The sequence below is a fragment of the Panthera pardus genome, unplaced genomic scaffold, assembly GCF_024362965.1.
Source record: "Panthera pardus isolate Hobbes unplaced genomic scaffold, ASM2436296v1 HiC_scaffold_8, whole genome shotgun sequence".
In the NCBI taxonomy this organism is placed as follows: Eukaryota; Metazoa; Chordata; class Mammalia; order Carnivora; family Felidae; genus Panthera; species Panthera pardus.
Window position 1 is genome coordinate 32111769 of NW_026527013.1, and position 23840 is coordinate 32135608.

At 42.6% G+C, this 23840-nt stretch overlaps 1 protein-coding gene across 3 annotated transcripts in view; it reads right to left on the minus strand.

Annotated features, from left to right (window-relative positions):
* ADAMTS9 (ADAM metallopeptidase with thrombospondin type 1 motif 9) overlaps positions 1-23840 on the minus strand; it is a 161907-nt gene that overhangs the window by 64591 nt on the left and 73476 nt on the right. For all 3 annotated transcript variants that reach the window (XM_019469804.2, XM_019469803.2, XM_019469801.2), the window contains 7 exons: positions 22801-22965; positions 19173-19292; positions 16180-16284; positions 15875-16042; positions 13810-14079; positions 8397-8558; positions 6113-6289 (listed from right to left, as the gene is read on the minus strand). In XM_019469804.2, the coding sequence (XP_019325349.2) occupies positions 6113-6289; positions 8397-8558; positions 13810-14079; positions 15875-16042; positions 16180-16284; positions 19173-19292; positions 22801-22965 (1167 nt within the window). The remainder of the gene's footprint in view (positions 1-6112; positions 6290-8396; positions 8559-13809; positions 14080-15874; positions 16043-16179; positions 16285-19172; positions 19293-22800; positions 22966-23840) is intronic.

The following is a 23840-nucleotide window of genomic DNA, read 5'->3' on the forward strand; positions in this document are numbered from 1 at the left end:
ACACTCTCTGGGGGCACCTGGGTGGCTCAGTTGGTTAAGCGGCCAACTTCGGCTCAGGTCATGATCTCACGGTCAGTGAGTTCAAGCCCTGCGTCGGGCTCTGTGCTGACAGCTCAGAGCCTGGGCCTGTTTCAGATTCTGTGTCTCTCTCTCTCTGACCCTCCCCCGGTCATGCTCTGTCTCTCTCTGTCTCAAAAATAAATAAACGTTAAAAAATAAATAAATAAATAGAAGAACACTCTCTGATAAGAGGTTTTTAAAGGTTCCGTGTCATCAGCCAGGGAGCGTTTATCACTGAAAATGATTGTGTAATTGTACATTTAAAAGGAAAGGTAGGATGGATAATTTTTATTTAATGACCAAAGATCATTAGCAGCTGTGTGCTAATGTACAATTACACAATACACACAGACACACAGACACACACACACAGTAAGAGCAATCGGTATTTTTATATTGATGGTTGTAACGAGGCTGCCAGGAAAAAAAAGTGTCAGTTCTTTAATTACACGTATAATTGGTTTGATTCGTTTAACAACACATTTTTCTTTCTCCGCTAGAATAGCTCCGACTTGTTCACTGCTGTATCCTTAGCACCTAGAACAGTGCCTGGCTCACAGCAGGCACATAAAAAAGTATTCGCTGAAAAATAAATGGTGACCCGCCTCCCCCTCCCCTTTTGAAAGGAATGACCTAGAACTGTTTACTCCCTCTTCGTAAAATCAATCTACCTCAACTGCCTTTACTAATCAGGATTCCCTCCTAAACAATTAGACATGGACTCAATCTCTCGCTCCCACTGTACATTCCAAAGTTTTCATTCCTTTCTGTTCCAGAAGGACAACTCGCTGACGTGAGTCAGTAAAAGGACCTACACTCCTCCTCATGGTCTAATAACTCTCCTACCCCTGTCTCCCCCATCTTCGGACTTTTTAAAGCTGTAAAAATAGAAATCTGTCAAGCTATCAGGACATATCAGCTGTCAACAATGGGGGGAGAAAAAGCTAGTTAAGTTTTATCTCCAACGAGCTAGATGCAGGCCAGTGTTTTGCTTGTTTTGAACACATCTGAGATGAGTGGGTTATTGAGGCTTAATCTACACTGAATTCGGGTATTTTGTAATTTCATATGTTACAATGTTTTGTTTAAAAAAGCCTTATTTTTCACTACTTCGTATGGATAGAGCCAAATAATGTGTTTCTTAATTTTTTTAAAGGCACCAGCAGTGTATTTAAGATGTGTCCTCATTAGTGAAAAATCTTTTTCTTTATAAAAAATGCATATGCATTTAATGTGACATTCCTGATGACCAAAATCTTTATACTGTCCTCCTAATCTGGCTAATGTGATAACTTTAAAATGAAAGAGAGATGTTCTGCCATTCCTGAAACATAACCAGCTGAAGTGTTTACAAGTGCTGGTTATGGGAATTTACCAATAATCGGAATAAATGTGGATTATTCTGTTGCTGGAGTCAAATGGATGATGTTGCTATTAGCTAAATAACGTGGAGGTTGATGGAGTCTGACTTTTAGGCATCTCTTTTATTGAATATAAGTGGGAGTTTAAAAAACTCATATTCTGAATACGGGCTATTTCTGTCGGACTAGGCAGGATTAGTATAGTCAGTATACTGTTAGTGAAGTCTTAACACTATAGTAGGTGATCAGGTACTCAAATGGATTCATAAAAACACCACCTTCCTGGGGTAACATGGGGGATAAATATGATGTATATTTGCTTAACTTGGCTTGGTACACAGAAAATACTCAGGAAAAGTTAGCTATCATCATCTGCTTTGGAGAAGTTACCTTATTTGGCACCTTACAGAAACCCCAAACTCACATACATCTGATTTTGGTCCTTTTAACTCTCAGTTACCATACTAAATTACATGTAAAAAGGAGACTCAGGGGATGTGGAACCAATAGGTATCAGGGATCATCTTTATGATGCATAATTTTTTGAAAACCGCAGGCTCTCTTAAAACTTCCAAGATTATTTTGATCATATTTTCTTTATTTAATAAGAAAGAAATTCCTTCTGAAATGTATTGCAGGTGAACCAATAACAAAATTGACAAATGCTCAAGTCTTTTATAGTTATCTGAACACAAAGAATAAAGTGTGATCAAATTTATGCACATTAGGTTAGTGTTTTCCTGTACCTAGCTCTTTTTACATGTTCAGGACCATTTCTTTTAATCGCTTGTTTTGTCTTCTGGCTATATTTTATCATTATCTACAAATTCAATAAATGGAACATTCATATTTCATAGCTGAGACTCAATGAATCAGGACAACAGTATTAGAAAAGAAAAAAAACCAAAATATTAAGCCTCATATATTTTTGTTTATATCACTAGGCATCATTTCCAATTCAGAATTCTTTTTTAAGTATCCTTTTAAAATACACATTTTAAACTATCCAATTACATAGAGTTTACCAGTTGGCCGCTCAGACTGGGGAGAGGGATGGGACACTGGGGAGAGGGATGGGACACGTTGGAAGGGATTTACAAAATTCGAATGTATCTTTTTAAAACCCAAAGAAACATACACATGAATTTCTAATTCACATAGCCTATTTGCCTTTACAATCTGCTGATAAACACTGATTTTTAAACATTGTATATAAAATTAAATAACATGGAAAAAATAAATATGCTTTATTATATAAACACATAGAAATCTGTACTGCTCAAAATATTCAGACAATACTAGGCTTGGCTGCATAAAACCGTATTCAGAAAGTTTGGTAGTGATATTTACAATCTTTATTTTTGCTAGAGATAGATGCAGCGAGGTGATAAAATACTGATGTCAGACATTTTCTCTTCCTACCTAAGGAAGCTGCAAACTTTAATATGAAAATGAGGTAGACACAAATTCGTAAGTTGGCCAGGCAGAAACAAAAGCACAGTTCCTTCATGAGCTCATAAATTCTCATTATTCGGGTCGACAAGCGTTGTTCCAGAGCACCTAAAGCAAGGCTCAGAGAACACTTTTAGGTTTGTCACGAAAAAACCCAAACAAGCAGTTTCTCCTAAGGAGAAGCACAGGGTCCAAGATGATGAGCAAGCAGATACACGGGGCAACGCAGAAAGGAATGCGACAAGACCAGCTGGGAGAGCTGACATCACCTGCAACCTTTGTTACTTGAATTCTCTCCACGGATCTGCTGACTGGAGAATGCTGCGGATTTTTAAACTACCTTCTGCTGTGGTTTGACAGTATAGAGCTCTCTTTCTAATTTATCCGCTAGCCATGGGACGTGTGCGTTCAACCCCTCAGCCCGCTCCCACAAGCGGCAGGAGCAGACTGGAAGGCATTAATTAGCAGGGTGCGAACCTGATTTAGAAATCAGAACGTTACCAAGTAAGAGTGGAAGGGCACATTTAAAAGAGGACAGAAAAGGCTGAGTTTTTGGAGGATGTTTTTCAAAATCATGATTCCGAATCTGCAATGACAGGAGCCAGAACTAAGGGTCTAAGACGGGTACTTAAGCCTACGTTCACCGAAGCTTCATTTTAAGAGACACTGGCAGGCCATGCTAACATGATGTGGCTTTTCTCTCCTAAATATTGTTCCTTAGTAACAACTGTTGAATGAGGCTATCTCCATTTTGACCTTGGAAAAGGCCTACTCCACACGGCCGCAGCTGATTCTGGACACTATCGCCAGTGTGTGAAAATCTGGGGAGAGAAAGCAATCCTACTGAAGGACTAATTGCTACTCTTGGTCTCTAATAAATGGAGTGTGCTTTCTCTTGAAAGCAACATGTTAGCACCTCAAATATACTTTTTGCTGTTGTTAATTTCACTGTCAGTTACAATGATGAAGCACCATGGGAGTGGTTTTATGGCTATTAACACGATTCTCTGAGGTATGCTTAAATTTAGAATTGCTCAGAAATTGTACCAAAGCATCCATGAAAATCGACATGAAAGTGAAATCACAGTCCTACAGTAAGAATCTGAAAGACTGCCCTCACACACATATATTTAAGTAATATATTACAAATGTTATCTATTTAAATAGAATGCTTTTGATTTCACTTTTTTTTTTTTTTTAAATCACAGCTAGAAGCCTTATGCAACTGGCCTTGCTCCTAGATTGTAGAGGCATTTAAATATATGCTTCAACAACGATCACTTTATAAAGGAAGCACTAAAATCATAGAGGCAGCAAGAATATTTTAAAAACCCATGTATTCTTTTCTGTGAATGACACAGCACTAGAAATCTCTCTTCTTTCTTTTTCTCTCTGTGTTTCAGAAAATCGTGTGCAGGCCTAAGAAGAGTAACTACAATAAAAATCTTAAAATTTTCAGCTAAAGTAGCAAATCATAGTTTAAAATTTAAGCACTGAACTCTTAAAATATCTGTGGGGGAGGGTGGTGGTCTTGTGTAAAAAAAATTTGAGGTGTATTTAGAAAGCATTCAAGGAGAACAGCAGTGGAAACCAATATAACATATATTATATATTGTATATAATGTGTATCCATACACATATACTATGTATACAGTATATAATATATTATCATATTACTATACATTATATATATTATATATTAAATATCTCCTGACCTCTGAAGGTCAGGAGATTTTTTTTTTTTTTTGGTCAAAATTAAAGAAAAAGAACTTTTTTGGAGGGCTAGAGGTTTTGAGACACAACTCTGGGGTGGTGTTGCTGTTGGCTGAGCGAACAAGGTAAAAATATAATGGGCTCGAGAGGGGAAATTTCATGAAAAATAATACGTCAAAGGTGAGTTAGGGAAGTTGGGAGTGCCAGAGGATGTTCCTGACATTCTATAGCCATTTCTGATCTTTTTCAAAATGTTCATTTTGGGAGGGTGCCAGTATTGCAGACAAAATGCTTCGGGTGAAGATACATCTGACTCAGAGTGGCATTTCTTAAGCTCTTGAAGGAAAGCCTTGCAGCCCAGCTAAATAGTACCAGTAGAGATGATACTCTAAAGTTTTCTGGCTTTCTACTTCATACTAAGTACAGTGCTTATGTGGCTAGGTTCTACCTGCAAACATGATCTCAGACCCTGAAACCCCTGATTCTAAGAGGCATCGACAGGTATTAGACATTTCACTTCTGTTAATCTGTTCTTCATCTGGTTTCAGGAATGGTTAAGACTTTCCCTCAGAACCCTATGCAGCCAAAAAGGCTTCTGGATATGACTTCATATAATACTAAATTCCGATTCAGTGCAATCAATGAGTTTACAGAAACGTTTACTCTATTTACATGAAACAGCCCTAACGGCTCCAAAGATTATGACACAACTCAACCAAAGAATTGTTTTGACGTAGCCAGCTGACCTTCTGTTTGCCAAGAGCCGCCCCAGAAGTTTGCATAGTTTTTACAGTGGAAAACCTGTCTCACAATGTCAGCGAGCCCATAGCAAGGGAAGCCTCGGACTGATGCAAAAAAGCGCCTCAAACGGGCTTTGTGTCTTGGGGAGAGGGAGGGAACATTTCAGATGCCTTGAAAGGCACCAAGTCATGGAGTCCACTGTCGCTGGTCTTTTGCGTTGTCAGAATGATATCAGTCTTTTTTTTGTGGGCACAGGCTTTATGGTGATTGCGTCGAGAGTCGTACCCGAGTCATACAGAGGCAAATTACAGTCATTGAAGAAAAAAAAATTGGTTTGGCCTCAATACGCAGGTATCTTCCCCACAAAGTCAAAACTCTTGTAGCTTAGGAAAGGAAAGAATGTCTGCTATTGAGTTGTCTGTTTAAATCACTTTGGAGCTTAATAACTACGTGAACGTATTTCATTTCTTAAAAAAAAAATCTATCTATCTATCTATCTATCTATCTATCCAGTCTTGCTTTTCTCAAAAAGGAAGCTACTTCTTGACATTGGCCCCAGGCCAATATGAGGTACATATTCTGTAAAGTCACTTCGGCAATACCACAAAAAAATTAATTCTCCTGTTTGTCAGTATGAGGACAATCACAGACCATAGCACAGTCCCGGGGGTGCCCTTGTGAGCAAGACCACTGGCTGTCGCAGAGGAGTGCGACCCAGAACACCTTGGAATCAGGCATGTTAGTCAAATAGTTTGGTTAACGAACATTAAGAGTTAGGGCCGTACCGAACTCCAAGGGCCGTGATTCCAGGCAGCGTCTTGCGGACAAGCGTGTGTGTTACACTGCTCGCGATCTGGAGGCTTATCAAGGATTTCACAGCTCAGATCTGGAAACCGCTCACCGCTGGGCCGCTGGCAGACCACCAGTCTCGTGCGCAAGCCCCCACCGCATAGCTTCGTGCACTGCAAGAGGGGAAAACGATGCTGTGGTCACTCGGTCTGAACAGCCAGCGACAAATTTTCCTTTCTTTCCCTTAAGAACAATTTCTTAACCAAATTCCATCACGGCACTGGGCAAGGTAAGTCTCTAGGCAGGACCGAGCTGAGTTACGAAAATTAGTATATACGATACACTGGAGTTCCCTGACTTAACGGTAGGCATCGTCTCTTGAGTGCTTCCCTTCCCCTGTACTAAGCGCTGGTGTGGGCGTTGTCTCATCAGGAGGAGACTATAATTATCTGCCCCATTTTACAAACGGGACAACGGAGCTTAAAAGAGGTTAATTAACTTGATCAGAGCCAATTCGACAGTAAGTGACTAGGATAAGATTACAGCCTTTTCTTTGAGGTCTACAGAGGCAAAAATCAAACCAATAAAAATCCCGAAACCACCCACTACCAAATAAAGGAAATAATGACTGAGCCAGTTTTATTTTCTGGCAGCTTGTAAGAAGCTGCTACCAACTTGTGGCTATTAAGTGACTCCAACCTCCCCAGACCTTTATGACGTTAAGATATTTTACGCTATCTCCGCATCTCAGGATAATGATGATTTTCCCCAGGATGAATAAACAATGTGGTGGGGGAGACCCGAACTTCTGAGGCAGGAACGAGCTGTGTTTCTTGGACGGCACTGCTGTGCTCACATCCAGGAACACTGACATCTGGCTTTCCTGCTGTGTCGAGGCCAGATCTCCCACAGAATTTGGAATGATCTGGTCTGCGCTGACAGCAAGCATCCCAGTGAATGCGTGTACTCTCCTGGCTTTGGTCCAATTACAGAAGCTTAATCACAAGCCCCACAGGACAGAACTCTGTGAGGAGTTTTGGGAAACCCACAACGCATGAGTCTCAAAGCCTGACTCCCCCTTCCTGCCTTTCGGCAAAGCCCTCCAGAATGGCGCACCGTCAACGAAAGTTAACAGAATGCTCCATTATAACTGCCTATTACTACTGGGTTATGTGAAACCAGGGACACGTGATTTGGGTTCGCCAGGAGCATGGACTAACACGCCCATCCCTCTCACTTGTCTTTCTCCCCCTCTTGGCACTGGGGTCTGCAAGACATTGACCTCCACGTTTTATTTTATAAAGTTGACAGTCAAGACAGAGCAATTCCACAAGCTTTAAGCATGCGCTCTCTCCGAGGATTCAAGAGTAGAGGGATGCATTCTTGGTCAATCAAACACGAAACAATAAGCATGTAAGCCCTCCACAAAAGAGTGGCTCAAAACCCTATCTGATACTGGTGGTCATCCTAATGATAAAGGGTAGTCGTAGTGAGGATAATGATGATGATTGCAATAGCAGCGAACTTTGGAGACTATATATGCTAGGTATTGGTCGTGCGCTATCTCATGCAATAGGTCGTGAGTTGGTGCCATGATTATTCCCGCTTACAGACAAGGCTACAGACATTTGGTAAAGTTACATAATTTTCCCAGGCGACAAAGCTTGGAAGAGTCAGCACCGGGAACGGAACCCAGTTTTGTCTGCTCCAGATACTCTATTGCCCCTCATTGGTCATTACTCTTAAAAGGTAACAGCTGAAGAGTTTTCTTACTTGAGGTCGTAGAGCTAATTATTCCCGTCCACCATTAGAACGCATCACCTCCGGTAGGAATAACAGCACCTATTCATTCTGGTTTCGTCAAGGATTTGGAACACCAGAATGATTATGCCATGGGAACAAGCGTAAATTATAAACAGCCCCAAACTATGAAAGGGATGGCAACGTCTTCGTGGACCAATTTAACACATATGTCCAATTACCTTCAAAGTGTCCAATTTTTAATCAGCAGAGGTTAACAAACAATCTAGCCTAGCATTTATCTGTGTGCTTTCCTAATTTTCCTCTCCTATGTGTTTAAGCTGTTTCTCATGGGTCATGACTGTACTTTTAAGATGGTCTGGAATTAAGACAGGTCTCGTGGTTAATCCCCAATCAAGAAGCTCTCACCAGAATTCATTCTTCTCCCTTAACATAGATTGCGAACAACAGCACAGTTTGGTCGGCAAAATTACTCTGTGTTCTTTCCAAAGGAGATGCAAAAGGATGGCTCACTCTCACCTCTCCCCAGTTGCCATAAGCCCATTGAGGACAAGGGCCAGATTCACAGGCTCTTTGCTCATCAGGTTTTATCCTCTCCACGCAGTCATTTGCAGTGTATCCATTTTCGTCCTGACATACCACGACACGTCGCTGGGACCCACCAGCACAGGTACTGGAACACTGAACACATCAGATATCAGTCAACAGGTTAATCCCTACCTCGATCGACATCTCAGCGACCCGAAAAGCAGCTGGTTGGAAAGTCAGAGACAAATGTGACAGAATCCGTTCTCAAGTTTCCCACCGTGGTCAAAAAGCAGTTATGAGAACTTCCACTCTGTGGGGTTGTTTACTGGGCATGCCTTATAAAAACCGGGAGGGCAGAAAAAGGGCCTCTCCCTTGCACACTTTCGGCACTCGCGAAGTGTTCAAAAGATGCCCCATGCGTGATAATGTCTTCCAAAGCAATTCCATTTACTGTCTTCTTTTAACCTCTCTGCAGCTCTGAGAAGTACAGAGGTGTTAACAGATACCATAGCCTATTGAGAAACTCTTTTCTTTTCAAAATCCAAATGCTCGTTTAGAACCAACATTTGACTTCAACACAGAGGTCAAAGTACATGCTTAACGAGACACCACTGTTGAAAGTCAACTTCGGTATTAATTCATTCGGTTACCCAAAGCGTAGCGGAACGTCACTAAGACATCATTTCCTTGCAGGGAATGTTCCCGTCTCTCTCTTCAGAATAGCCTTGACTTTAGTGGCTGATGGCAGCAAGATTTGCTTTTTAATTTATTTTTTACTTCCCCAAGGACCTTAATTGGATTCCACATTGACAAGCCTCTCTTCAGGGGCACTTTCTAACGCTCCCTCTCTTGGTTGTCACAGAATTATGTTTGCAGTGCAGCTAATTTCCCACACAAGCTTTTCATAGTTCTCTTATTTATCTACATCTTGAGTGGTTTTGTTCTTTCCATAATGTCCTTATCTTTTGAAAACCAATGTGTTTGCTAGTATCCTTCACTGTGACCCCTAAGTTGTAAAATCAGTTTGCCTATAAAATAGCAACTTGTCCTCAAAGCAACGCAATTCCCATGAATTATTAAGCTTCCAACTGCACTGGACAACTTTTTTTTGTTAGTGCTGGGTTCTTTTAAAAATTTTTTTTTAATTTTTATTTATTTTTGAGAGAGAGAGAGAGAGAGAGAGCAAGCAGGGTAAGGGCAGAGAGAGACAGAAACACAGAATCCAAAGTAGGTTCTAGGCTCCGAGCTGGAGGCAAAGAGAGGCTTGGACTCACAAATGGTGAGATCCTGGTCTGAGCTGAAGTCAGATGCTTCACCAACTGAGCTATATCAGTGTCCCATTTGTTCTGGGTTCTGATGGCTGATCTGTGCTTTCTGTCGAATCCTAGCTCAAACCAGGGTTATTTCAAAATACGTGCAAACAATGCATCTTGCTGGTCAGATTGTTCCAAATAAAGCTCTGAATATATTTTTTGGCTTATTGTTGGACCGAATTTCAATTTCTCTGCCCATCTCAGACAAATTACGGGTGACTTTAAAATACATCGGGTATAATTTTAAAATGTGGAGCCAGAAAACAGATTTATGACTTCTGCCTGAGAAAAAAATTAGGCAATTTTTGGGGTGCCTGGGTGGCTCAGTCGGTTGAGCCTCCAACTTCGGCTCAGGTCATGATCTCACAAGTTTGTGAGTTCGAGCCCAGCGTCGGGCTCTGTGCTGACAGCTCAGAGCCTGGAGCCTGCTTCGGATTCTGTGTCTCCCTCTCTCTCTGACACTACCCCGTTCATGCTCTGTCTGTCTCTGTCTCAAAAATAAATAAACGTTAAAAAAAAATTTAGGCAATTTTTGATTTACAAAAAGGCCATTTCTATTCTCGGAGGATTCTGGTATAATGACTCTAAACTTGAAAATACTTGTTTTCTATGTCTAATGTTTTTAATGTTTATTTTATTTATTGTGAGAGAGAGCAAGCAAGCAGAGGAAGGGCAGAGAGAGAGGAAGAATCCCAAGCAGGCTCTATCCTGTCAGCACAGAGCCTAACGTGGGGCTCAAACTCATGAAACTGTGAGATCATGACCTAAGCCTAAATCAAGAGTTGGACACTCAACTGACTCAGCCACCTAGCCACCCCTGTTTTCTATTTTTAAACAGCTTAGGACGTAACAGGAAACACAAAATCATTATTTTAATTGGCTTTGTTTGGGAACCAAAATATATAATGTTAGGAAGGAACTTCCATATTGTAAGTGCATTTGTAATATATATTTTGGCCCCTGAGTTCTTCCCTTGAAAATACAATCTTGTCTCATTCTTTTGTCACCTGTGAACATTACTGCTTCAATGAAGTGTGGTAAGCTCCTTGAGAGGGTTCAGTGCCATAACTTGTGTCCCTGTTAGCTCACATAGCAGCAGTCACAGGATATTCAGCCTGGTTCAATTAACGTTACTGGAAACAACAGCTCTATAAACCACATGCTACCCTGCCTCCAATATGCTTGAATGGAGCAAGGCTGGTCACCTGACCTATGGCCAACCACTCCAGTGGCTGTCCAGTGACGAATAAGATGTTTCCTACTGAAAATCTGACCAAAGAGATGGAGACAGTGCTCAGCTGGGGCCAAGGAACTACATAGCACAGTCTTGAACCATCTGAACCCAGGGCCTGTCTGGGGCTTTATAATCCCATAGACAAGTAAAGGGCTCTACATCATTTTTCTCCAGGTTCAATATGGCCATTTAAATAATGTTTATTTTTATTAACAGGGATTCTTAGTTCTCTTCCATGTTGCAGCATTTCACTCTGGACTTCTTTTGGTAACAATCTTCCTGTACTTTTAAGATGACATATTTTCTTAGGTAAACATCTCTTTGAAAAAACCCTGTACCTATCATCCACACTGGCCAAAATGAGAAGGAATGGTCTCTGCAGGGGTAGGAGGTGGTGGTCATCTGTTGTTCTTACTTGCCTAGCACACTTCCCCTTATATCTGGCAGCCCAATTCTCCTTTAATGAACCTTTCTTCCCCCAAGGGATGTCATCTTGGGGGAGAATATGTATTAATATACTATGCCCCTCCCTGATCACTGAGTGGGCAAGTGAAACAAGCAGGGCCAGTGAGACTTGCCTGAGAATTTAGATCCTAAGCAGGGTAGATGAGCGTTAAGAGGGATCTATTAAGACAGAAACTCCCTACAAAAATTACCCTCTAATTACCGTTCCATCTAGATAGGGGCTGGCAAGACACAGCATGAGGGCCAAATATGACCTGCTCCCTCTTTTATAAATAAAGTTTTATTGGAACATAGGCATGCCCACTCATTTATGTATTGTCTACACCTGCTTTTGTGCTACAACGACAGAGCTGATTAGTTGTGACAAAGACTAGATGGTCCGCCTCACACAAGATATTTACTATCTGGTCCTTTGCCAAAAAGATTTGCCAACCCCTGAGGCTAGATCCCTGAAGGTGCTCTGGTCTCTGCCTCTACCGGGGCCAAACGAAAAGTTTTGTTTGTTGGTCTTGTTTTCACTTGAAAGAGTCAGTTTCTTTTGTTCACAACCAGAGACCCCTAATTGGTAACAGGGGGCAAACCTCACACAGGGTCCAGGTTTATACAGGAATGTACTAGAAATTGAGGTATTTACTCCAGAATCCACTGAAAACATTAGATTCCCATTCTCTAGTGTTGAAGATTCTTTGCTGCCTTTCCTGCCATGGAAAGCAGGAAGAATCCCGTGGTTTGTGTACTGCACCAAGCAAACATGCACCTTCTGGAAGCAGGTCAGGCTAGAGCTGCAAAAAAATCACATTGTCCATTTTCAGCCTCACTTAACTTAGGGGGGGGAAAAAAGTCCTCAAACAAAAACACGATGAGGAAAAGAAAGGCATTGCCCATTGCTGCAAAAAGGTTACCTAATCCTCCCTAATTTGGAACACTGCCCAAGGGCAGAATCATTCAATTTTAAAAGAATGCATCATCTCCAAATGTAGTCGCAAGTAAGAATAGCTTTAAAATTTTGTTTGAAAGAGTTCTAGTGCTATCATTAGAACGCACATGAGTTTGGAAATTTTCCAATCCGAAAAATTGCGGGACACTCGGTGATTACCTCCTGTGATCACCTGTTAACTTCTCTGAACCCAAATCTCTTCTAACCCAGGCCCAGGAAGCCTGGAAGGGGTAAGCCAGCAAGGAGAATGAGATGGCGAAGGTCCTGGGCAATATGGCAGACGTTCTGCGGACATCCAATACTTGTACTGGGTGGAAATGGCTGACGGCTCATCAGTAGTCACAGGAAAGAAAAACTCACTTACTGAAACATAACCACAGTGGGAAGCACGCAGCTTCCTTCTAATGCGTTTTAGTTCAGAAATAATTAAACACAATTAGTGGTATGCGAAGGAAACTGAGAGTAAACAATTAGAACGAAGACCCCGGGGTGATTACTAGACATCTTCCGACTTCCCACACCTATGCGGGGTCCCTTGCTCTCTTACCCCTCCTGCAGTCCCATTAGACATGCCCAGTATTGCACAATATAATTACTTTGCGAAAAATATTTAGTGAAAAACCTAAAATTCAATATTTTTCAAGGTCTTCATCACGTGAAGGGCAATGATAAGAATACTGAGAAAATTCTCACTCTGGGGCAGGCAGCGCGCAAAGCACTTTATTTCCATCGTCACATGTGTTCCTTACAACCACCCAGGAGAGCTGGAATTGTTCACTTTGTTTTACAAAGGAGGAAACTGAGGCTCCTTGAGACTAGGGGGCATGCTAAATATCTCAAAATCTGAAAGTGTAGGTCGTTGGCTCACACAGAGGCACCTTCACTCGGAGCCTGTGCTGCTCGCCGTTAGATTCTGGTACTGCTCCCCTAAGCACAGAATTATCTGGACCAGTGATTCCCCTCAGTCCAGGACAATGATCTACTACTACAAATTATGCATGGACCACGCCACTTTGAGACTGCACTCGTCTAGAAAACAGCAAGAAGGAAAACCACTTTCATTAAGAGCTCCCTATCAGAAAACTTCCTCTGTCCTTTTGATTTCCTTACAGGTAAGAGCTGCCTGCCGCCTCCGCCTCCGGGATCAATCATCCTGGCCCTCACGGTACCTCCTAGGAAGCCACCTGATGCTGTTGTCCAGCTGTGATATGCCCCCCCCCCCCCCCCCCCCCCAGTTAAGGCAACTTCTAGGTGGCCTGCAGGCACTATCGGGGGACAACTTTTCAGGGACTGTGATGAACCCGTTAGGGTTCACCCAAAACAAATGGGAATGTATAAGGCCAAGCCCTTGTGAGAAAAAAGGGCTTCAGAGGTGTTTCTAGTTTGTCTGCCCCCAAAGCTGCAAGGGCGAAGGAGAAGAAAGCAAAGTAGAGAAGGACTTCAGGGAATACTCACTGCTCCCCAGGGGCCAGTCCTCCACTGGTTTCCACCAAGCACATGGGTGCGGCTGGGGCCCGCGCTTCTGGGGGGGAAATCCTCGCTTTGGAAGGGGTGCTGAGCGAGACCGCTGTCTGGGGTCCGCTGAGGGCATGGTGAGGTGGAACAGTCCTGGTCGGTTTCTGGGATGTAGTCTGGATCGCACTCACTCCGATCAATCACGTGGTCACTGTAGTTGACACACACCACTTCCCGGGTCGCCCTGCCTTGCCCACATGTCACGGAGCACTACGTTGAACACCCAGAAAGAGAAAGGGTCGGTCATTGGCAGGCACAAACCCATCAGTGTGCGTTTTCTGTGAGTGGCTCAGCGTTCACTCGGTTGCCCAGACCCCAAACTCTGGCATCATCCGTGTCTGCTCCCTTGTCTTCCCACCCTGCAGCCATCTCACTGAGACACTCTGTCAGCTCAGTCGTCACAGATACCCCAATCCATCCATTCCCCACCGTGTCTGCTGTCACCTTCCCCTGCCAGGAGTACCGCAATGGCTTTTCAGCTGGGCTCCTGTTTACAACGTCGAACCCCTCCCTGCAGCCCTAGTCTGTGGTCCACGTATCAGCAACTATGACACCTACAAATAAAAGATCATGCCATTTCCTCCAGTGACTTCCCAACTCACTTTGAAAAATGTCCAAAGTCCGTACCTTGGCCTGGGAGGCCCTCTGTGATATGGCCACTGGCGACCTCCTCGACCCATCTCCTAGCACTTATTGCACTCCAGCCAAACTGGTCTTATGGATGTTTCTTGACCATGCCAAGAACACTCTCTACTCAGGGTCTTTGTAACTGCTGCTATCTTTCCCCGTACAACATGGATGCCCACATGGCTCACTCTCTCACTTCATTCAAGTCTTGCTCAGCGTGCTATCGGGCCTTCTCTGACCACGCTGTCTAAAAGCATACTCCATTTTTCCCTATGCTATTATGCTGCTTGACTTGTTTCTACTACTTGTCAGTGTCTGTTGCTAAATCTCTCTTTATTTGTTGACTGACTGGAACCTCCATCAGAATGATCTTCATGAAGGCTAAGACTTTCTTATTTGCTGTTCATTGCTTTTTCTACACTAAGCTTTTACAAATATCTGGTGCACAGACAGGTGTATTTAATGGATGGATGGATGGATGGACGGACGGATGGACTGGAAGCTCAAGGCATCAGAGTGAGATTATCTATCATTTATTGAGCACCTACTTTGTCCTAAGCAGTTAACATAGGCAATCTCAAATAATACAACATCTTTGTAAGATAGGTACTCTTTTGGGTCTTTTAAGAAGAAGAAATTGAGGTTCAAAGGCTTTAACCAGACTGCTCAAGGTTATGCAGCCAGTATGTGTCAAGATCTGGATTTTTACACGGCTCTCTTTGAATCTATCGCTCAAATTTCGTACTTACGTTATGATACTTATGGAGATATTACTTCTCTATTTTCCTGATGGCCTCTCCTCACCTATCCTAAGCTTTATATTTCCCTATCGCTGGGATTTTTGCAAGGCAGAAGGCAGGTGCCGCCTGAAAATGAAGGTTTTTCTACTTTTGCACAAGCCCATAGATGGTGCCTGGTGTGCACAGGAGGCCGAGCCCATAGCATTGGATGAGGATTCCCACTTCCCACTCTTGACAGAGAAGCCAAGAACCTCTGAACTTCAAGAGTCTGGGTTCTAGGAGGCGCCCAGACTCAAGGTAAGAGGCTCTTTCCTGACTCCCCCTCTTCTCCCTGGCACTTTTGGTGCTCCACAAGCCTATTACATTCCGATGTGACCCAATCAACACCGGGTTTTCCAGTCAACCCAACAGGATGGGGCATCAGTCAACTGCACGTTGACTTACACATTTTAACAACATCCATTTCTTGCCCATCCGGCCAAGATTCATACCAGCCGCACACATAGGAGGCAAAATAATTTAAATCATAAACTAAGTCCAATTATAAAACAGTACCCATTGACATTTGTGACCTGTCGTTAGTCATCCTCTATGGTTCCCCCAGTCATTTCCCAATTCCCAAGAATCCACTCGCTTACAGGGCTCCAGTCCAAAGCTTTCCACTGCCCACAGGGAGTCACAGAACATTCTTCCTTTGCCACTGGTCTAGGCAGAGTCACACAGGCGCTCTCGTCAGCCACAGAGCCGTCTTCGTCCCGACAGCTGACATATCTCATCCGAGTACCTTTTCCACAAGTGGCTGAGCACTGGGTGTTGAAGTAAGATAATGCAGGGATGTTATTGGACACGATGGTTCATTGGACAGCAACCCACTTCCTACAGTCAAGTCAGAGAACCTCTTCCTCCCCTCCCACCCTCTCTATGTCTGCCATCTATTTCTTACTGGTGTCCAAGACCCAAATCGCCACTGGGTTCTTGGCGCACTCTGCGTGCTTCTTCTTCCTTCCGGGGCAGCTGGGGGAGGGTGACAAGATGGTAATTCACAGTCCTAGATGGGAGAGGGGGAAGAAAGTCAAAGTTACCTTGAAGTCAATGCACACTTTAAGGGTCAAGGTGAATAAAAATATAAGAGTGAAGAATTCTAAGACCTCAGAATTCTGGGAAAATCACATGGCATCTCTCGGCCCCAGTTTTTTTCAACTGTAAAATGGGGTATAATCTGAGTCACCTCATGAATGCACTGATATAGGGCAGGGATTTACTTGGTGATTGTTAATATCATATTTATTTGCCTGTCCATGTGGAAAGAAAAAAAGCGATTGCAAAATGGCACGTAAGTTAAGAAAGAAAAGGATATCCTTTCAAAATTATCAATTGTTGGGGTGCCTGGGTGGCTCAGTCTGTTGAGCGTCCAACTCTTGATTTTGGTTCAGGTCAGATCCCAGGGTCATGGGATCGAGCCCCACTTTGGGCTCCTCGCTGAGCATGGGGCCTGCTTAAATTCTTTTTGTCTCTCCTTCTGCCCCTCTCCCCGACTTGCTCTCTGTCTCTCTCTCTCAAAATAGAAAATATATATCAGTTGTTAATTTTTAAAAATTCCAAAGACCAAATTCTGTTTTCACATTTCAATTAATTTCCTAATCAGAATTTGCTAATCATGAACTGGCTTTCTAGGTTTACCCAAAGAGAACTCCCGAGGTTCTGATGGTCAAATCTAGATAAGAGGTCTATTCAATATGCCAATGCCTGGAATGTATATAAATAACACTCTTCAGTCACTCAGGAAATCCCTATAATGAATTGAGGTTATTTGTGTGTAGATAATACTTTCAGATTTACAGATGGGGAAACAGAAGTACGTACTTGCTCACAATTTAGCAAATACTCTTTGATTAAATACATATCCATTAAATTACTGAATGTGCCAGGCATGGTGCAAAGTGTGGTGAGCTCGGGACCGAGCCTGACATTAGGGAGCTTACAAACTGAATGGGGAAATTCCGCTACTTGGCTCCAGACCCTGCCTATTCTTCTGCCGGTGGTCCAAAGAAAACCACAGGAAACTTTTCCCACAGTGAAGAAATGGTCCATATGCTTCAACTGTGGGAGCCACCCTGTACTCCACTGAATATTACAGAATAATGTAGAGAGAAACGAGTATTCTGAATCTCTAAGGGAGTTGCTAAATCCTCAGTTCATGACTATTCAGATGGAATAGCTAACATTTCGCAGGCATTTAGCCTGTGGTGGTTTAGAGCATTTCGATAAAGTAAAAAAAAAAAAAAGATAATAAAGGGGACACAAGTCACAAGTGGTATTTTATCATCGATCAGTGACAACATGAACAACACTGCCATATTCCTGTACTTTTTGGCACTTTTCATCCATTCACAATACATGTGGAAGTGCAGACAGAATGAGGGCCCTCAGAATGGAATCAGCACATTGGCCAAAGGGGGCCTTAGAGCGTGAGCTCTGGGCACGGTCAGGGTTCAAGTCCTGTCTTCGGCAGTTAGCAAAACTGATGTAGAAACCCAAGTCTTCTCTTTACATAGTCTCTTTCCATAAATGATGCTAAAATCATGGCCCATAAAGAGGAAGTAGTGGCAGTAATGGTCAGCTGGCTCTCTTGAGAAAAAAGGAGTGCGTGTGTGTGTTTGTAGAAATGTATTTACATGTATACACACGCATATTACATGCCCATATACACCTATATATGTATACATATGTTTGTTTGGTTATCACAAAGTTTACTGATACAAAGGCTGTATAGTACACAATTTACATATAGTAATAAAATATACAATGCTCTCTTTTAAATTCCACATAGCCAGTTGAGTCTCACAGAATACTGTCGCTGATTTTTGTTGAATTCTTGAATCTGTTGCCAAACTATGGTTGTAATTGCTGAATGAGTGCACTTCAAACATGAATGAGAGCTGCTATTTTGTTTATGTTGAAGAGTAAGGAGAAAGTGGAACAAACAAGATCTATGTCAGAACTTCATCTACCAACGACGTGAATGACTTCTACGCCGAATCAGACAATAATGTCCAAATACCAGAAGAATATTTCCTTGATATTTGTATGTGTTATTTCCAATGTAACAGTTAAAGACAGAAGACTCTTTTAAACATAATGTAGATTGCATATGAGTATCATTTTCTCCATCACTTTCTTAAGTCTAAAAATAATCAATTAACCCTCAATTATAGCATTTGCTGATTCCTGTGGTGTAAATACTCTCACCACAGCCAATTTCAAACTACCAGCTTGAGGTCGATGAACACAGACTTGGGAAGAGATGTGCAATAGCTTACCATTATGTAATATTCCCACCACATGGACACACATGTAAATGTAAATAACCTCAAGGTCACAGATAATAGTAAAATGTAGTAAAGCAATGGAAAAATGTGAGTTTTGAGTATTTATCTGCTTTGTTGAAATATCATCTACTTAATTATAGGCTTATATTTTCAATTTTTACTAGTGTCTACATTTAGCAACTAGCTCGCAACATTCCTGAACATTCACCAATCCGCTCCTGTGAGATGGTACGATGGTACGAGCCAGCTCTAGCAAGTTGCTGCCTGAACATATAACACTATTTGCTCAGCCCTACATTAAAATCACTAAAAAAAAAAACCTCTGAGCTCAAGAAAACAAGACCAAACAATCAACATTTGCTAGCCAATAAAAAATCAGAATCAGACCTACCTACACTTCAAATAACCAGAGAAGAATGAAACTTGTATGTCCAAATATTAGATTCAAAATATAGCCAACAGGTAAATCTGGACCATTTACTTAATCATCTGGTTACTCTACCTACACGCTTACCCATTAGAGCACTTCCATTCTGACTGAACCACTGGGAAATTCTGGCATCCTACTGCCCAAAGCCAATCACTGGGCTGGACAACGGAGACTCACCTGGGTATCAGTTGGTCTAGTGGCTGCATTGCAGTCATTGTCATCGACCACTGACATGTAAGTCCCAATGATGCACTTCACTGCCCTCAGCTGGTATCCTTGTCCACAAGTGACACTGCACTGAGGGAAAGAAATACAACAAAAGGGATGCACACGTTAGCAAATTTTCTCTTTCCCTAACTTTCCTCATAATGTCCTATAAGAAAAAAAGTAGTTCCATCATAGTGGAGCAGAAGGCTACCACCCAAAGAACCTAGGTTAAAGTGGGCAGTCCTGCTCTGCACAAATTATATTTAACGATGGTTGGAATTATTTCCATCTCCCATTGAAATTCTATGTGTAGGGGTTCAACCCCTTGTCTGTGACTCAATATACCCCTATTTCAACACTCACTACAAAGCTACAGTGACCAAAACAGTGTGGTACTAACATAAGGATAGTTATATACACTCATGGAATAGAATTGAGTCCAGAGAGAAACCTGGACATCTATGGCCAATTGATTTTTAACCAAGATGCCAAGACCCTTCAGTAGGGGGAAAGAATAGTCTCTTTAACAAATACGTTGGGGGCAACTAGCTGTCTATATGAAAAAGCATAAAGCTGGACTCCTACCTCATGCTATTTATAAAAATCAACCCTAAATAGATCAAAGACCTAAACATAAGAGGTAAAACTATAAAACTCTTAGAAGAAAAGGTAATAGAAAAGCTCCATGACGCGGAACTTTCTTGGATAAGGATTTCTTGGATATTCTACCACAAGCACAGGGAACAAAAGAAAAAACAAGACAAGTTGTATTTTATCACAGTTAAAAATTTTTGTATCACCGGACACCACCAGCGGAGTAGAAAGGCAACCCACCATGGGATTGGGGAAATTATTTGTAAATCATATGTCTGATGAAGGGTTAAAATCCACACTATAAGGAGCAACTACAATTCAACAACAAAAAGCCAACCTTGTTAAAAAATGGGAAAAGAGGAACGATTAAACTGTACATTTAAAAATGGCTAAGATGTACTCTCAACAATAGCCAAATTATGGAAAGAGCCTAAATGTCCATCAACTGATGAATGGATAAAGAAATTGTGGTTTATATACACAATGGAGTACTACGTGGCCATGAGAAAGAATGAAATATGGCCCTTTGTAGCAACATGGATGGAACTGGAGCATGTTATGCTAAGTGAAATAAGCCATACAGAGAAAGACAGATACCATACGGTTTCACTCTTATGTGGATCCTGAGAAACTTAACAGAAACCCATGGGGGAGGGGAAGGAGAAAAAAAAAAAAAAGAGGTTAGAGTGGGAGAGAGCCAAAGCATAAGAGACTGTTAAAAACTGAGAACAAACTGAGGGTCGATGGGGGGTGGGAGGGAGGGGAGGGTGGGTGATGGGTATTGAGGAGGGCACCTTTTGGGATGAGCACTGGGTGTTGTATGGAAACCAATTTGACAAAAAATTTCATATATTGAAAAAATAAATAAATAAAAATAAAAATGGCTAAGATGGTAAATTTGATGTTATGTGTTTTTTTTTAATTTTTTTTTAACGTTTATTTATTTTTGAGACAGAGAGAGACAGAGCATGAACGGGGGAGGGTCAGAGAGAGAGAGGGAGACACAGAATCTGAAACAGGCTCCAGGCTCTGAGCAGTCAGCACAGAGCCCGACGCGGGGTTTGAACTCATGGACCGCGAGATCGTGACTTGAGCCGAAGTCGGACGCTCGACCGACTGAGCCACCCAGGTGCCCCTGTTATGTGGTTTTTTTAACCATAATTACAAACTTTTAAAAAATGGGCAAAGGACGTGAATAGACATTTCTCCAAAGAAGATACACAAATGTCCAAAAAGCACATGAAAAGACTCTCAATATCATTTGTTATTAGGGAAATGCCAAATCAAAATTACAACGAGATGCTACTTTACTCCCACCAAGAGCCATAATGTAAAAGGGGGAATATAATAAGCATAATGAAAAAGGGATGGAGTAGAGAAGATGGAACCCTTGTGTATTATTGGTAGGAATGTAATATGGTACGGGTTTTGTGCAAAACTGGCAGTTAAAGAGAGCAAAACAGGCTTCCCATACGATCCAGCAATACCACTCCTGGGATACACCCAAAAGAACTGAAATCAGGTACTAAAACAAATACTCGTACGTGAATATTCATCTCAGTACTATTCATAGTAGCCAAAAGGTACAAACAACCCAAATGTCCAGCTTGGTATGAATGGATACACAAATACGGTACATCTGCATAATGGAAAATTAAGGAGCCACAGAAAGGAAAGACACACAGAAACGTGGCTTGGTGCGCTGATGGTTTGGTGTAGACAAGGATAAAAAGACGCCCATCAGTTGTAAAAGATGTTATACGCAAATCTTCTCAGTGACTCTGAGCTGGGTTCTCTTTCTCCCTCTCTCTTTCTCTCGTTCCCTAAGAGCTACGCAGATGTTGACAAAAAAGGAGGCTGGATTTAGGAGTGTAAGAGACTCTCCTTGTTAGTGTAATCAGATATGATCAGCCATTCTGACTAGCGATGCTGTACCACAGGAGGGTTCAGAAGAACATCAGGTTCATAAAAATTGTAAGGGGGTAGTAATAAAGCTGCTCTCATTTATTGCATGCATCTTGGAAATGAAGACATAAATGAGAAGACTGGTTGCGGCTGGGCAGGGGGGCGGGGAGGGAGAGTTATTCTTCAGGAGATTGCACAAGTGACAGCAGACAGCTGTTTCGCTTCTCTCGGGAACTTGGAGTGCTACTTAAATAGTACCCAGAATGCTTTTGCTTCTATATTGGGAAGGACTTCATTTCAAGAGCAGTGGCTTCTCAGATGTGAGCCCAAGGGAGACTTCCAGTCTCTCCTTTAAGAATAGCTCAGGTTCAGACTGTGGAACCGACACACTAGGCGATGGGAAAGATTCTTTCACAGCGAGATGATTCTGCAACTTTTGATCACGCTCTTTCTGTATGAAGTGTCTGACTGGTTTATGAGAGGTGAGCTTTGGAACCGTGACACGGGAGCCAAAACATCCCTTCCAAATCCCGGTCCAGAACCCCCTGCCAAAGGCACTGGACCCCATTCCGTAGCAACCCACAGTCGCATGCCAGACGGTAACATCAGGGGGCACCTGGGTGGCTCAGTCACCCAGCTCTTGGTTTCAGCTCAGGTCATGACCTCACAGTTCGTGGGTTCCAGCCCCGCATCGGGCTCCGTGCCGACAGCACGGAGCCTGCTTGAGATTCTCTCTTTCCCTCTCTCTCTCTGCCCCTACGCTACCGACACGTGCTCTCTCTCTCTCAAAAGTAAATAAATAAACATTAAAAAAAAAAAGATTAACATCAGCCAGACAGGAGATCTGGTGGGAATCTGTGCACGAAGACTTGCACGCGTATCTACAGAGGGAATAACCAGCTCCAGCGGGGAAAGCAGCAACCCCCAGACCTGGGGCAGAATGGCTGCAGTGCGTCTTGCGCTCGATCTGGCGCCATGGAGGTCCAGTGCAAGTCACGAGACACAGCGGTTAAATCCCCACCACCGGAATGCCCCTCTGCAAGCCCTCTCCAGATAAGAAGGAAAGAATGTAGTTAAGAACTTTTATCGTTCAAAATACCTGTCCCCAGGGACCCGCCTGCCAGGACGCACATTCTGGCTGCTGACAAGTCAGTATGGAGGCTGGCTTGGTCTCAGGGTCACAGCTTCTATCGTTTAATCGATCTTCCCCAAACTGACACCAGACCTGGCGGTGCTTATGTCCTTTTCCGCAGGTGACCAGGCACTGTAATAAAAAGCACAGACAATCGGGGGTGTTTCTGAACAATGTGTTGTGGTTCCCAGGGATTATTCACGGGTAATCAGGAGGAACAGATGCGCCCTCTCCCACAGCAATTTGTAAATACGGCACGGCTCATTTTTCTCTCGTTCATGCGTTCATTCATTCACTCATTCATTCACTCCTTCTGTATTGATAAAGGCTCTGGACGGTGTCAAGCACAGAATGAACTCGGCACAGCACTACGCCACGAGATACAGAACTTCCCCGACTTGCAGTGGGCTTACATCCAGGTAAGCCCATCGTAAGTTGAAAATATCCTAAGTTGAAAATGCACTTAATACACCCAACCTACGGAACATCATAGCGTAGCCCAGCCTGCCTTAAACGTACGCAGAACACTCACATGAGCCTACGGTTCCGCAAAATCGTCTAACACAAAGCCTCTTTTATAATAACGTGTTGGCTATCTCATGTAATTTGCTGAATACTGTCCTGAAAGTGAAAAATAAAGCTGTTGTGCGGGGACAGAATGGTTGTGGATATATCCATTGTTGACCCTCATATGGTTTTGATTGCACGGCTGCCCAGTTTCACCAGAGTATGGACCACAGACAGCCAGCCCGGGGAGAGATCCACATTCAAAATTCAAAGAACAATTTTGACGAAATGTGTATTGCTTTCACACCGTCGTAAAGTTAAAAAAAAAAAATTGCGAAGTTGAACCATCGGAAGTCGGGGACCATCTGTACTGAAAAACAACATTCATGGTTTCCTAGCACAGGAGTTAGGTGTGGGGCTCAGCCTGGGTTTTAACTCCAACACAAACAGCTATAGGTACCAATACAAGTGATGTCTCCGTACCTCAGTTTTCTCATTTG